Source organism: Laetiporus sulphureus, assembly GCF_001632365.1.
Source record: "Laetiporus sulphureus 93-53 unplaced genomic scaffold LAESUscaffold_99, whole genome shotgun sequence".
In the NCBI taxonomy this organism is placed as follows: domain Eukaryota; kingdom Fungi; phylum Basidiomycota; class Agaricomycetes; order Polyporales; family Laetiporaceae; genus Laetiporus; species Laetiporus sulphureus.
The window spans coordinates 42,882-57,871 of NW_024468608.1; the positions used below are offsets into that span (position 1 = coordinate 42,882).

Here is a 14,990-nt window from a genome sequence, read left to right on the forward strand (position 1 = left end):
ACGATTGGGGCCCTTTCATGCGTGCTTAGCTCATTCCCTTGCAGCGTGCATCGGATGCTATCTGAAAGTGATAGTCAGTATCCTTCAACTACTATCCTTTGATTCATATGAAGAATGCCCACGTGCAGTGGTGAGGGGAGCTGTGGCGAGAGCAACGGCGGAGCTTGAAAGGGGCCGGTGGCGAACTCAGCGCCACTGCAGCGCTCAACTCTTTCCGACTCGCTCATCTACAGTAATAGTCTAATTTCTGCCGTCTTTATTGATTGTCTCTCCATTGCCTCATGAATCTGTGCTTGTCACTGGTGCTATTGATACTGGACAATCCCCAGCTTCTCTGTCGTTCATGGGGTTCAGACAACAGGCTCTCCGCAGGGAGAATACACCACCTCAGGCTGATGATGCTATATGGATGTGTTTCGTTTTAGAGCCTTGTGAGGCGCATGCTAGCCTTACTATTCCACTTGTCTGCTCGTTACGTGTGGTTTGGTGTCGGCCTATGCTTCTGTTAGCTCAGAGTTGAAAAGCCTGATGTGCCATGCTGTATCTCCCAGTGATCAGCGTGGCCCGCAAACTGTGTTACTCATCGTATCATTTCATCGCCACTATCAGGAAGGTAGAAATCGTCTCGCGTGGTCACGAGGAATCGGAACGGGAGAGTCTACATACGAGAATACCGACCCCCTCGTTTCATTATCCTCCTAGTACTCGGACACCTGGTCTACACGGTACGTGACGTAACACGTTCCTATTATCTGAGATGAGCGAATGTGCGTTCCAGGGGATGATCGAATGTCTGCCCAGACGGCTCTTCCGAACACGGTTAGTTATGCACGCTACTTTCATTCCGCCGGCTTAACGATGGCTTCTATCTTCGATTGGTATGCACAGCCTTCATAGGTCGATGGGCGTCTTTTATGAAATGCCGAAGCATTCTTCGACGATGCTTTGGTTATTCCAGTGCGACCACATCCGTTAATGAATCCATGAACAGTCCACCTCTACCAATATGGTTCTCGATATGTTCTACATCTTTGCATTCTAGCATATCATAGAGACAATAGTCACAACCACATGCTCAATTCAGATGGGATGCGTCTCGTGCGGCCGCCGACTTACATCTGATTGGGTCAGGCCTGCATCACCAGAAGCTTATCTAGGTTCCCGTCTTATAAGTCAGTGGCACGTACATCAAACTCTAAGCATGAGCGTTACAAAAAGTTCACGTGCTTCCTTCAGGTAACCGAACAGCTGCTATACTCTGACATCCGCATATTCACAGGACCCGCCAACATGAAGTTGATGGTCATAATGTCGGTGTGTCTCTGTCCATTTGGCCAAACTGTATGATTCATTTGTCCTAGGAATCATTCTAGCTCCATAAAACGTTACAGTATCGACTTGGAGGCCTTTATGACTCCGACCGAGGCGAAGACATTCTCCAGCAAGTTTTTTTTGACAGCATTACCATAATCTGCAGTCTCACAGCAGCGCACAATCTGACACGATGAGCAATCATGACAATGCCGCACGCTCACATTGGTCTGCTAAGCGCCATGTCCCATCATGATATTGATGTTACGTCACATCCAGAATGTGCGAAGCTGCCCCCGGGTAAGGCACTGAATGATCAAATGGGATTCTCGACTGATGAGCGGCGATTGTTCTGTGATGCCTGTCAAACGTTCCCATGGCTGTCATGACATGGGCTCGCAGTATATGTATGAGTGATCGGCTCAGCCTCGCATCTCAGTTGGGACCATTCTCCTCACCCCTGTCCTGTCTCTCCTCTGTCTATCCATGGAACCACTATTAGGCGACTCTTTAGGGGCGGTGTTTGTTGGTACGTCGGCCGTACATGTTAGACAATGAGCATTCTCATTGTTCCTTGTAGGAAACATTATCGCGGCAGTGCAAGTCCGCCTGGACACAGGTTACCCGCAGAGCCTCTGACATGCATCCGCTCTTGTAGTATATACGGCATTACCAACGTGCAGGCATACATCTACTACAAGCAGAGCACACACGACCCGATTTACCTGAAGTGCTTGGTGAGATACTCGCCACACTGTGACCTCTGGCTTCTTGATCACGCCGTGCTTTTTCCCGTCTTTTCTCATTCCAGGTATTCTTTCTGTGGTGCGTATCGTGAACTGTCTTTGCATAGGAGTTTGACACATTGGCATATGATTGTCCAGGTCGATCGATGGTCTTCACCTAATAGTCATCACACATCTTGTCTATACGTACGCCGTGCGGGATTTTGGCAACATATTCGCGCTGTTAAAACCGACTTGGTGAATTTCCTGTAACCCCTCTTTTTAAACATACCTGAGCATACTTGGACATACCAGGAGCGCGGTGGTAGGTATATACGTCTTTATCGACGCCACGATGAAGAGACCTGCTGAATTTGTTATAGACTCAGGTTCTGGTTACCGTGAGCTCAAACACATGCGCCTTCTCAATTCATGTTAATGATGCCGATTTATAGGCGATAAGCGATGGACTCATCAGAGGGTGATTAGCAAATGTTCTCAGCAATTGGTGCGATCTCTGATATGGTCAAACAGTTTCTTCGGCCACCGTGTCTGGAAACGTATGTCCATAACTCCCGTAATCGTTCACCTCTCATATCATTGTTAGTTCGCGTGAAAAACGTGCTTGGCGTTGTCGTCGTGACCGGTATAGTGGGCATCGATTCTAATCCATGTTTCAGTCATCTCATCCGTTTCTTAGGTTGTGAGCTCCGTGCTTGCGTTCGGTCAGTCACATGCTAGTTACAATCGACGGCTCTGACTTCCTTCGCAGTTGCTGCAGTCAGTGAGTACCATGCATAGCATCCTTTCTTTGAGCAATATCACAGTGCCTCACCTCGCGCGCCCAAACTCGATAGTCCTAGGAGCGAAAATGTGCGTTTTCGCTGTTCTTCCGCAATTTATATTGACACATGACCGTTTGCGCTTTTGGCAGGTATCGCGCATCTACATACGGAGAACTCTACGATATCTCTGTGAGCTTCGTCATCGTTGCTGCCGCGCCATCTGGTCCCTGACGTCCAATGTCTCAAACTTCGCAGTGGGTCATCTACGTGGGCTTGGCAGCCTGCGTGGTTGCAGACGTCCTCATCGCTGCGTCACAATGCTTTCTTCTGCGTGCCCGTCGCACCAGCGTAGCGAGGTAGGTGATTGAGTTCTGTGTTACTGGCAGTGCATGGAGATGACATGCAGAATCGTGCCTTAGGAGCCGGTCGGTCGTTCGGGTCCTAATGTTGTATAGTATCAATACCGGCTCACTGACGAGGCGCGTGGTGTCATGAGCTTGTGCTGCCCCCTGCTTGACCAATCGAAACAACAGTCTGTGCGAGCTTGCCTGCCTGATCACGGTGAGCCTCCCTCCCGCTCTCTCCACCCCCTTCATTCAACGCGTCTATACCACCCAGTACGCCGTGATGCCAGACAACTTCATCTACATGGGCATCTACTTTACGCTCACCAAATGTGCGTAGCGTTTCGTTCTTCAATCTCGTCACTCTCACAGTGGCCACTCTATAGTCTTCTTCAACTCCCTGCTCGCGACGTTGAATGCGCGGGAAGGCCTTCGGCGGAAGATCGGCGGCGGGCTCGTTGCCATTCCGCTTGTGCAGAGCCCCGGGTCGTCCGCGCAACAGAGTAGCGGTCAGGTGAGCGGGGCATCCGAGTCGGTACTGGATGATCGTTGCTGAAGCCGCGTAGACGCATGGAATACAGGTGCACACGACGGTGGAGGTGAAGGCAGATGGGTGTAGCCGGGAAGCGAGTCCTTCCGTTCGATTATGCATTGGCCGAGACTGATGACCCTGTCTTGAGCAGAGCCTGCCGTGGAAGGCGCCAATTGCCACTGATGATCCGTTGGGCCCTTAGCACGGTCGATTAGGAAGATGGGCTACTAAAGCTTCTTTTCCTCCGCGAGCGAATGCCGCGTGTGTGAAAGCTGCTAGGCGCGCGCTGCAGCCGGAGGCAATACAGTCAGTGCATGGGGTGAATCAAATCTCTGATGCAAAAACATATTTATCGTGACCTGTAATTGTTCGAGATGCTGTTGATTCACGGTGTACGGAAAATGCATTGAAGGTATCCAGAATACGCGCTCTGAGTCAGTATTCAGCGAGACACCTCGTCTGGAAATCCGTTGCTTTGGTCATCCTGTGCCACAATGGCCGCGTGCGAGAATGCGCATGCATTTGACATCCTTCAGATGGTGGCAGAAAGCAATTCCCTCAGAAGCTCCCTCTATGCCGAGAAAATCCAGCGCGCTCGTCGAATTGGCCGGAGCGAAAGCGATGTCCGAGCGCATGGGTGTGTGAGCCGTCATCGGCGGGATTTCATTACTATCTGATGCGGCGCTACTGTACCATCCCTATCGCACTTCCCGCGTCCTGAACCGCTTCGTTCTGAAGTACGCCTCCAGATCTCTCATTTCGATATGCGAACGAGATGCCAATACGTGTAGGGTCACACACAAACTTCTAATGCCACTATGAATCCAAAATGGCTTTGATGAGAGATTTCACATTCCCCGCACTTACTGACTGATCAGTGCGGCGTGGACTTGCTTATTGTACATCAGGAAAATGTACGATGAGCGTCAAACTCATCAGAGAACCGACGTCATGTTTAGGATGAGGGATTTGATGGTATGCCGGATCCAATGACGCTGTGTGATGGGTTGCCTCCAGCAGAAGCCTCCTAGATGTATCAATAAGACCTGTCAGTGCAACAACGCCGACAGGCCATTAATCATTACTCAGGGCATCCAAACAGTACCACGTCCCACTGGTCTTTGCACAAAGAAATGAACCGAGGCCTCGAGTTTAATGCAATACAGTGAGAAAAATGCTGGAGTGAACGGAGAGTTCCAGGCCAGATGAGGAATTGACAGTATTGAAGTTGTATTTTGATGAGTAACGTGAGCCGTTCGATTCTGAGAAGAGACCCTAGTGGCGACTATTCAAGAGTAGCCAGAAGGCGATAATTAAGAGCGCCGTCTCGTCGCAGCCGCAGCCGTCAAGGTTTCAAAGTCACGATCACGTGTTGAATGCGCGACGCGACGCGTGCTGCAACTCGAGCACCAATTGCCGCGAATGGATAGTGTTAGATAGCCATCGCAGAGCTCGACGTTCAATATCAATCATGTCATGTTCAAATACGTTCGTAGAGTTCCTGAACACGACACATTTTCTCACTTACATTTACGGCCTCATCAACGACGGCTTCCTCGACGAATGCCCATCGTTTCAATCCTTGACAAGTTGAAGCTTCGAAACTCGGATGACGACCTTCCCTACATGCTTCTGACTCTCCAAATGTTCATATGCAGCTATGGCATCTTCGAAGCTGAACACCTTGTCGACGATCGGCTTGATGCCGTTGGCAGAGATGAGCCTGTTCATCGCTTCAAACCTGCGGTGTGCTCAAGCATATATAACGTGATCAAAGATAAAGGACGGTTTCACGTACTGGGTGTGAGAGCCGATGAGGATGCCGCGCAAGAAGGCTGCCCTGCTGTGCAGTCCCCGAGGCACACTAATGACGTCGCCAGCCTGGGTACGTTCAGTAAATGATTCTGTAGATCGGGATAGAAATCGTTTACCCCAGCCAGAGTGCCTATCAAGTTGATTGTTCCCCCATACCGCACGCTATTGGTAGACTTCACCAGCGTCCCTGCGCCGCCGACCTCGAGGATATGGTCCACGCCTCGTCCGTTCGTCTACAATCTCAGCCTCAGAAACACTTCGAGGTGACCCTACATGCACGCCACTCACGATCTTCATGACTTCCTTATCCCAGTCTGGCATCTTCTTGTAGTTGATGAGATGATGCGCGCCCAGATTCACAGCGATCTCGAGCTTCTGGTCTGATGAGGAGGTCGCGATGACGGTGGCACCCAAAGCTACTGCAAATTGCAGTCCAAAGATGGACACGCCACCTATGCCTTGTACAAGGACAGTATCACCTCCTTTCATGGGGATGGATCCCATGAGGGCATTGTAAGCGGTCACTGCAGCGCAGCTATGATCGGTGCATGTCATCAGACCGGTCCAATGTGACGTGAAATTTCTGCACCTATGGCAGCGTGGACGCTTCTTCATACGAGAGGTGCGGCGGGATGCGCACGAGCGACTGGAAAGGGAACGGCGAAAGCTTCAGAGACATCCGATGGGGACAAAAATGTGAGAGACGTACATGAGCCGGGAAGGTTCTGTATTGAAGGGTCAATGTGGCTGGTACACCTGCGTCTACTCGACACGGAAAGATCAGAGGGCTAAAGTGACGCGTACTATCGCATCAGCGGATTGCACCAGGGTAAAGCCTCTGTATTCATACCTAACGTGATGCGTACTATCGCGTCACTGTGCTAAGCGTAAGTACATCTGTACGGTGCAGAACTATATGTAAAACCATGTACGCGGATTGCACCAGGGTAAAGCCTCTGGGGCATCCGACGTACTCGCTGCAAATATATGTGCTAACTGCCAAGTGTCTGAATGGAAGTGAGCGTTGGGGAGCTCAAAATTGAGTGGGGTAAGCATATACTAAACTAGGCAATAATGTAACCTTATAGGTACCAAGGCGAGCCGCAGATCACAAATCACGACAAGCGGGTGTGTGCAAGGTCCGACGCATCAAGCTGATATTCTGTGAGTCACGTGTTGTGGATGATGCCTGCGGTGATCTAAGACTCCAACATTTCTATCTATTTACTATGTTACATAGTTTTAACTGTTTACTATATCCATTTATTTACAGTTGGGCCTGTACATAGTAAATAGATGTATATATATAGTATAAATAGTTTTATGATGATATAGGGCTATTGAGTGCACAATTGCTAGATTTGACAGCACAACAGTAAGCCAATTGAAAATCATAGTGTTTAACAGCAGTCACCACTGACAGTTTATCATCATATACGCTCATGGACATGAGTTTCTTGTCATTTCTTGTATGATGTAAGATTTTCTGGTCATTTCTAGTGCAAGTGTTGACATTGAATGCTTGTTTTCTGCTCACTGTCATGTGCTTGCTGATGCAAACAGGTCCTTAAAGGCCTCAACAATCACAGAGGCTGCTCACAGTTGAGTAAAACTCCATCAAAAGATGGGACCAAATAAACTATATAAACTTTATATAAACTGTTTATATGACATATAGATAACTGTTTACTATATACTATATATTTACATTTCAGGAGTGTAAATAGTATAAATAGTTGGAGCCTTACGGTGATCGCAAGATTGCAGTCGATGACAAAGCTAGAAAAGATGTGAATCCTTTCACAGAGATACCTGCTCCGTGTCAGATACCATCTGAGATATTTAATCATGTGCGCAATGTTGGAATCTGGACACAGAGTGCAGATGCGAGAGGCCCCAGTGCGACCTGCGCCACTGACGTGGAAGAGTAGTAGCGTGCGTGTATATGATAGGGCACGGCTACAATGGGACAGGCCATCAGTTTGGCCCTGTGGAGCCATCTTCTAGAGAGCGGATGACTCCCAAACTCCTGGCCACGCAGCAGGCTGGCTGGGAAAGTCAACATGCAAGGATAAGGAGCGTATCCATGCTTGTGTAAAGGGAGGTAAGCAACTAGAGGCGCTAATTGGAAGATATCAGTTCGAGGCCTTTTGGAGTGTACCACATACTACTAGTAGATGTGCCTCCATAAAATTACGGAGGAATGCGGGGGGACATGAGCAGTATCTATTACAAAGCAAAAAATCAGCTCAACTGTGAAGAAAGAGCTTGCGTTTAGAGATGCAAGATAACCGCGGGCTTTTACCGAGACCTTCTACCGATGTTGATTCACTTAGAGGCTCTCCCCAAGGGTGGCACGCATAACCGGTACCTATTGGAATGAAAATGGCAGCCTCCCATGCTCTGTGGTATCCTGGCACACGGAGGTGACGCAGGTGCCCATAGACATCAGCAAAAAGTCCGACCACCGATCTGGGCCTGACTACGCCCAACGTACATTATCTGCTATTGACTACCCCACCTGCCAGGTGACCGACAGATAAGTCAGATCTGTAACCTCTGAGGGTCTGACTACTATCATCGGGCCAGGCCTGCCACCATCGGACAGCCGATGATAGTCAATATTTCCATGTCGTCAGGTAATGTACAGATAGGCTGCCTGTCTGCCAGATAGAATGCAGAAAATGGCTCATCTGTCAGTTGATGTCTGGGCAATGCACCACACCCTCAGGTGAAAATTTGGCAGTACAGGTAAATAATTGCACAAGAAGACAAATCATTGACTAGCCAGCACATAGTAGTCATCGTTAGGATTAATAGAAATTCATTCTATCATTACGACATGAATATGCGATCTATATTTAAAAGATCACACGCATGAATGGTATCAGCGTGGACTCACACAACTCTTCTGCCCCTTCAACATTCAAGATTTGGGTACACTCCAATGGCCAAGGAGAACCCTCTCCACTGTTCACTTACCTTGACGGCATGCGAACAAGTGGATGTGAGCCTTGCGAAGTCATGTCCATCGGCTCTCCTTTGGCATTCCTTCTTCAGTCATCTAGAGCGAGCGCCCACGTCTTGAATGATTATGGCTCCTTACATCATCCATGGACCTCGATGATGCGCAAACAAACAGATGTTAGCGACACTGGACCACTCTACCCAGCACCCCCTTCTCGCAGCCATTCATGCATCTTAATAGCATGTGGAGGAGTGAACATGACCTGTCTCAAATCACGCGCAGGCTGCTCTGCCCCTGCACCCTTGTTTGATCACCGACAGGCAGGTCTGCTTGGCAATCAGGAAGTCTGCAGCTTGAGGAATTCCCACAAGGCCATGACGTACCCATTCAGCTATGATGCATGTGGCCTTGTTGAGTAGTTGTCTCCGAGATCCACCCTTTCAGCTCCCACAAAGCAGCAAGGTGGTTGCAATCAGGACACCTGTGCGTGGCCCCAGACGTCAGAGCAAGTATGCAGGAGCAGCTGGGCATGCCCTTGAAAGACTCACCGCTACTCGTCCGCATGCTGTCAACATGCATGAGTGACAATGGACAGGCAACAATGTGATGCTGTGTGAAGGGGGAGGATGCGCCTTTGTGCAGCGGGCAGCACGCTGATAAAGACACTCATCTGCATGCATGTAGCTAGTGAATGCATGCCGGACAAAGGTGGCTCTGCGCGGCCTACGTTCGTGGGTCCCCCTGCATACCGTCCTCCCTCAGCACCTTCCTGACAAAGGCCATATAAGCAGCCATATGAACGTATTTGTGTACGATGCATTGATGCTCGAGAGCATCGTCCAGGTCAATGATCAGCGTGAGGTTCCCCGGTATGACCAAACGGCTTGATACCGCTTGCTTGCTAAGTCTTGGGTGACTTCCTTCTGGTGGCATGCAGCTGCACTCTTTCAGTCATGTTATCTAGAGACAGGAACAAACCCTGTGAAAACAAGCTGTAATGAGAAAACCCCAATGCAAGCGGATGACGAGATGTTGACGAGGAGAAGAAACGTGATGCAGTCACAGTTGCAGCACATTTCTTTCCTCATCTGTGTGCTTAGTAAGCTCAGCATCTGTTCCTTGGGTTTTGAGTTTCAGTTGTTGTTCACAACTGACGAGAACTTTGAGGACGAGAAACGTCACGAATTCAACTATATCATCGATGAAGAAAATGAAGTGGAAGATGGCGATGCAGTGGTGGAGGGGTGGGATTTTGTCGAGACTGTCAGCACTGTGAGGAAAGTGGACTGACTCAGTGAATCGAACCAGAGTGAAGGCTTATATACATGCATGACTATATTTGATGGAGTTTGAGCTAACGGTACGCTATGCGCCACAGTGACATCATGACCAGTACTGCGACAGTATTGGGCTGGTAGCGATGCTTCAGATGAGGATGATGACAATGCTGACATCCTCTTTGCCACATTGTGAGTCTGAACTCCTATGCACATAGTACCAGGCCTTTCTGCAGTTTGATTCCATATTACATTATGATACATTACGCCGTCTACTTTACAATAAATTATATTTCTCTCTTTATAAATATTATGGCCTCCCGCACTGTAGCATTGGATTTTAGATATGCAGCGCATATGCTTCAGACAGCCTTCTACATGTCAATCCTGCCTTAAAATATCTGCACACATCTAATGACCAGCAGTCAGTTATGTGCCAGAAAATACATACCTGACTGGGAATGAGCAGGCCTGGCAGCACCGGACCCTATGGAGGATTTTCTGACAATATCTGTGAATGCCTGCTCTTGCAATACGGCAGTGGTGCTGACTACCATTTCTGTCCAGATTGGCGATCGGACTTTTTGCTGATGGATGGAGGACACATGTTGCGCCCACTACCCTGAGCCTCCACTGAGACCCACTGTGCAGGTCTCCACAGAACATCGGATATGATGGATGGGGAGTACCCACGACGTGCCCACAGCAGATGAGGCAAGATGTCATGTCTTTCTGGGCATTCCTGTCATGCATATGGGTGACCAGCAAATCGCGCCGAGCTGCCTCTACGAAGATCCACTCCTAACACTATGGGCGCAGATACAAACTCTCTCAACTTTCCCAGTAGACCCACTGGTCACCCAAACCAATCTCAAACTCTCCGCGTCGCTCAGTGAATTATGATTGCAGACAGATGCACATGCAAGAACCTGCAAATCGTGCTCGGTGGGTTATATCTGATAGATCAGTGGTGAGTGGCGAGTGGCCAGTTGTAGAGCGGAGCACCAGGACCTGCATGCTTTGTATAAACTTTGCGCTGCTCTCATTGGATGTCATCCAATGTGCCTCCATATACTCCTGCTCATCATGGAATGCCGCTCCTCAACGAAGACACAGATAGAGTGGGAAATGCCCATTTATCGAAAAGAATAGGTCGAGATGGCCAGTGCGTCACCTCAGGCTCAGGTTCACTGATAACATGTGGTGCTTCCCCTTGCCTGCAAAGCGAGAATATTGCTTGGACTCAGAGAGGCAATGAATATGTGGTGTGCTTTTGTAGGCGATAACATGCAGTCATGATTCAGATCGGGTAGCACCCCACATGATATGCCAATGACTCCGATGCCAAAGCAGAAGGAGTCGGGGTTCCTGATTCAAAATGTGCATGTTGATCAGGTCAGGTTCAAAAAAGGACAACGACCGTGACACACTGAATCTCATCCAATATGTGAAGGAAACTGACAATCAATTAGCCTCACAGCGCGTGAACTCATGAAACCTTTTGATGGGGTGTCTGATGGGCTGTCAATTTGACAGTAAAGCAAGATTTGAATAACTGGGTATGCATGTAGCCTGTATCTCTGCAGTTAGAATGTGCGCATTAGGACCTTCAGGACATGGTAGGATGCAATCACTCAACTCTTTGAATGCACAAGCAAAAACACCATGTCTTAGCCTTCAAGCTTAAAGCTCCAGCTCCAGTGGTTGCCACACACACATCAAAGCACAGACAAATGACATCAGAAACAGGTTCAAGCAAAGGGATCACTGAGAGACGCACGGTGCAAGAGCAGTGACCATATTGCATATGCCGATCATGCGAACAACTCGCAAGATGCAAGTTGAGCCTGCTGGCTTTTAGTGAGATGAATGTTCAGAGCGCATAGATTTCTTTGATGCTGGTTCACCCTGAGATAAGTCATCTCAGAAAGAAAATGACGTTACGCACACACGAAGAGAGCATGGGCCACTGTGCTTGGACGACGGTTAACAATTTCACTTGACTTATTCACTTATCTCTTACAAAAGTTACTTGTGGTTCACTTGAACCTTATTTTGGCAGGCCAAGTGAAATTGTCGACGTCGAGCGCTTATTCTCGCTTGTCCTCACTTATGCTCACTTGACACTTCCTGCATGTTGCTCACTCAGCAAGTGAATACAAGCAACCAAAAGTGAGCCAAAAGTGAACCCCAGCAAGTCTCAGTGACCTCAACAAGGTGTCACAAAGCACAAAGCACTTAAACCAATTAAGGGCAAGTCTGCTTGTGTGACCTGCACAAATAAATCCACAACATAAAAGCCTGCCACAAGGGCTAGGCTGAGGATGGCGCACAGTGGCATACAACCAGCAATCAAGGCAAAGCCCCAATGCATGGCCTTGCACAAAAGGTGAAAGGGGGGAGCTGGCCTGCTGGCCGCATACAATAGTTGAATGAATCTAAGGTCTTCCCTTAGATCCTCATGTGCTTATATACATGTAGTGGTGGACCCTGGGTACCCTAACTATGGTGTACTTACTGGGGTCCTGTCCTGTCTACATGTGAACATATTGCCAAAACCAGTAATGGTTCTGGACTTCGCTATAGCAACTATCTATAAAGGCCGTGGATACGCCAAGGTAATCCTACTTTACCCAATGAGATAATTGCCTGAAGGTGGTGCCACTATTTGAGTGGCTGAAGTGGTGCCACTTATTGAGTGGCCAATGGGGGTTCTGCCATAGCGCATATTCTAATGCTGGTGCTACTATTTGGCAGCCATGTAGTTGGTGCTGCTATTGAGCAGCAAATTGGGTGCTTGCTAGCTTGATGGTCCAATGAGCACGGATAAGCCTATTGTGGACCAAAAAGTTCTGTTCTGAGCAAGTGGCCTGGTGTCACGTGACCAACACCTGATAACTTCCGAATAGGGTAAGTGGCCAGTGTCACGTGACTGGGTGGCTGAATCATGGGCGCTTGGTGGTCATGTGGTAGACACAGTTATATCCGCAATGTATGTGGTGGTATTGTGCTGTTTGTCTAAGTATCCACTTTGTGAGACCAATATGAAGGTTGGCGTCTGAATAACCACTTGTGGTTGCCGAATGATGACTTTATTGGTGCAAAAAGAAAGGTGCCACTTAATACTGTGACACTACCCTCGCTTTGTCACAGATTTTCACCACAAAGTCCGCACGTGACTTTTCTCACACCGCAGATCACGTGCTTCACCAATATCTCACGCCACTCAGCCACAGACGCGACGCGTAGAGATCAGGTGATAAGTCCACATCACATGTTATGGTCCAGACCCGTGGATGATACGGTCGGACCTGTCTATTCCAGGATACAATAGAGGCACCCATTTGGGAACAAAGGGAACAAGGACTATTGTTATACATCGGCCTTCCGCTTCCTATTAGTTTAGCCAGAAGCCTAGATAGGTACGATGTTCACACCGGAGAACAAAAGGGAAACTAAGATAGGCACGATGTGCACACGCATTACTGCGGCAACCATCGATCTTCCCACTTATTGTTCTACTTCCGGACATCCTATTGTTTCATGTACGGCCATTTGCTTATACCCGTAGATAGGTAGCTTAGGTAAGATAGCCCACTGTACGTGTATATAAGACCAGCCATGTAGGGGACGAAACCTCAGATTGTTTCTCCTCGTCTACTACCTGTAGCACCCACTGAGCTCACCAGCTCCATCATATATCTCTCACCCTTTCCTGCGTCTGCCAACATTGACCAGTAAGTCAACAGGCTCTTGCGCCACATAGGGTTCAGGGGGATATCTTTAGGATCAGGGGGATCAGGGCGGCACGTTCCACGTGACTGTCCCTTTTTAGTCTTTTTGATCTCTTGTCCAGTGTTACCGTGACATTAGAAACAATCTGACATTTTCTGCACCCCTGCTTAGTGTCTAACACAAGTGGCCACATATTTTCAGCGCAAGCAGTTTCAGCCGTAGCGCGCGGCTTTTTTGACACACATTCCAATCCGATCTCTACCCGGCGTGAGCCTCAGCAAGACTCTGAGCTGCCCAAAGCCTCAAAGCGCAAGGCCACCCCTAGGATCGACCTCGACGCCCACTACAAGCGTCAGGAAACCAACAAGGAGCGTGGAAGGCTCCTCACACTTGCGTCGCTAGGTGCATCATCCACAGACAGGCAGCGAGCAGCAGCTAGGGTTGTAGATACCACACACATCATAAAGCGCGGAATCATCCGCAAGCCACGCGATCACACCCCACCGCTCGAACGCTACAAGCCCAGAAAGGGACGTCTTACCACTGGTGGTCGCAAGCCGGCACCACCCCCAGAGCTTATCACCTCCAACGCAGTTCCTCCCCCTGTCATTGCTCCCATTCCAACTCGTCCCCTACCCAACTTCATAAAGACAAACACCATCGCACGTCCCATCCGCCCACTCCCTTCCAGAGTCAGGCCGACGATCCACATCGAGACCCTTACGAAGCAGGTGGACGCTACCCGCTTCAGGCTCTAACCCATATTAGGAGCATTCTCATATCGTCTCAAGGACGAGCACCAAGGACCCATCTTTAGCCTCGCCACAGAGCTCGATAAAGTCTGCGCCGACCTACACACAGGGACGTGCACATATACATTCGTCGAGAAGCAGGTTATCAACAAAGTCTGTCTGGAGATAGGAGGAATCAGTTTCAAGCAGATAGGAAAGGAAGAAAGGCTGCAGGAAATCGCCAAGGCTCTGGTCTTCATCTCGAAAGTGAGATATTTGCACTTTTTGTATTAGTTTACCTATATCACAATGGAGTCAGCCGATCGTGCGCACGCATCCACGTTCAAGCAATGAATGGATGACATTCTTCATACAAACGTCGAGTCAGCACACGACGGAAGTACCCCACGCGCCTCGCAGCGCAATTCACCCGAACCTGCACTAGGACCGCAGGATTCTGCATCACAAGTCGGAGGACCAGCATCCCCGACACCATCACTTGTACCAGCCTATGTCCCACCCATCTGGGAGTTTGAGGGACACCAATTCGAGCACCTAGAAGATGCTCTCAGACAGTCCGCTCCAGGAGAAGTCCCGGACCACATACGTGAATGGGTAATCGTCGCAATGAAGCTCACGGTCACCACTGAAATCGCCAAGGTCTACAATGTGCTCGGAAACAAAATGTACGAGCACAAGAAAGCCTTTGAATCGCAGATCCAGAATAACAAGAGTGAGCACCGGTTAAAGGAGGCACTACTCCAAAC

At 49.0% G+C, this 14,990-nt stretch overlaps 3 protein-coding genes across 3 annotated transcripts; 2 read left to right on the forward strand and 1 right to left on the reverse strand.

The window, feature by feature from the left end:
- Positions 1 to 1,362: 1,362 nt before the first annotated feature.
- On the forward strand, positions 1,363 to 4,117 carry LAESUDRAFT_753411 (uncharacterized protein). The gene is made up of 22 exons (XM_040911773.1): positions 1,363 to 1,593; positions 1,751 to 1,840; positions 1,892 to 1,910; positions 1,970 to 2,048; positions 2,123 to 2,136; positions 2,196 to 2,294; positions 2,334 to 2,361; positions 2,420 to 2,437; positions 2,492 to 2,517; positions 2,571 to 2,596; positions 2,644 to 2,687; positions 2,737 to 2,761; positions 2,809 to 2,820; positions 2,894 to 2,909; positions 2,971 to 3,010; positions 3,077 to 3,177; positions 3,241 to 3,300; positions 3,355 to 3,382; positions 3,440 to 3,497; positions 3,552 to 3,679; positions 3,732 to 3,791; positions 3,849 to 4,117. The coding sequence occupies exons 1-22, from the start codon at positions 1,515 to 1,517 to the stop codon at positions 3,897 to 3,899; spliced, it is 1,101 nt and encodes a 366-aa protein (XP_040757721.1). The 5' UTR covers positions 1,363 to 1,514; the 3' UTR covers positions 3,900 to 4,117.
- A 1,155-nt stretch (positions 4,118 to 5,272) lies between these two features.
- LAESUDRAFT_804483 (NAD(P)-binding protein) lies at positions 5,273 to 6,191 on the reverse strand (the record flags this gene model as incomplete). Its single annotated transcript, XM_040914029.1, has 5 exons — positions 5,273 to 5,438; positions 5,496 to 5,578; positions 5,629 to 5,745; positions 5,801 to 6,047; positions 6,118 to 6,191. The coding sequence occupies 5 exons, from the start codon at positions 6,189 to 6,191 to the stop codon at positions 5,273 to 5,275; spliced, it is 687 nt and encodes a 228-aa protein (XP_040757722.1).
- A 4,313-nt stretch (positions 6,192 to 10,504) lies between these two features.
- LAESUDRAFT_765044 (uncharacterized protein) lies at positions 10,505 to 14,971 on the forward strand (the record flags this gene model as incomplete). The annotated part of the gene is made up of 6 exons (XM_040913558.1): positions 10,505 to 10,649; positions 13,664 to 14,223; positions 14,284 to 14,490; positions 14,543 to 14,606; positions 14,669 to 14,909; positions 14,962 to 14,971. The coding sequence occupies 6 exons, from the start codon at positions 10,505 to 10,507 to the stop codon at positions 14,969 to 14,971; spliced, it is 1,227 nt and encodes a 408-aa protein (XP_040757723.1).
- Between the last annotated feature and the right edge of the window lie 19 nt (positions 14,972 to 14,990).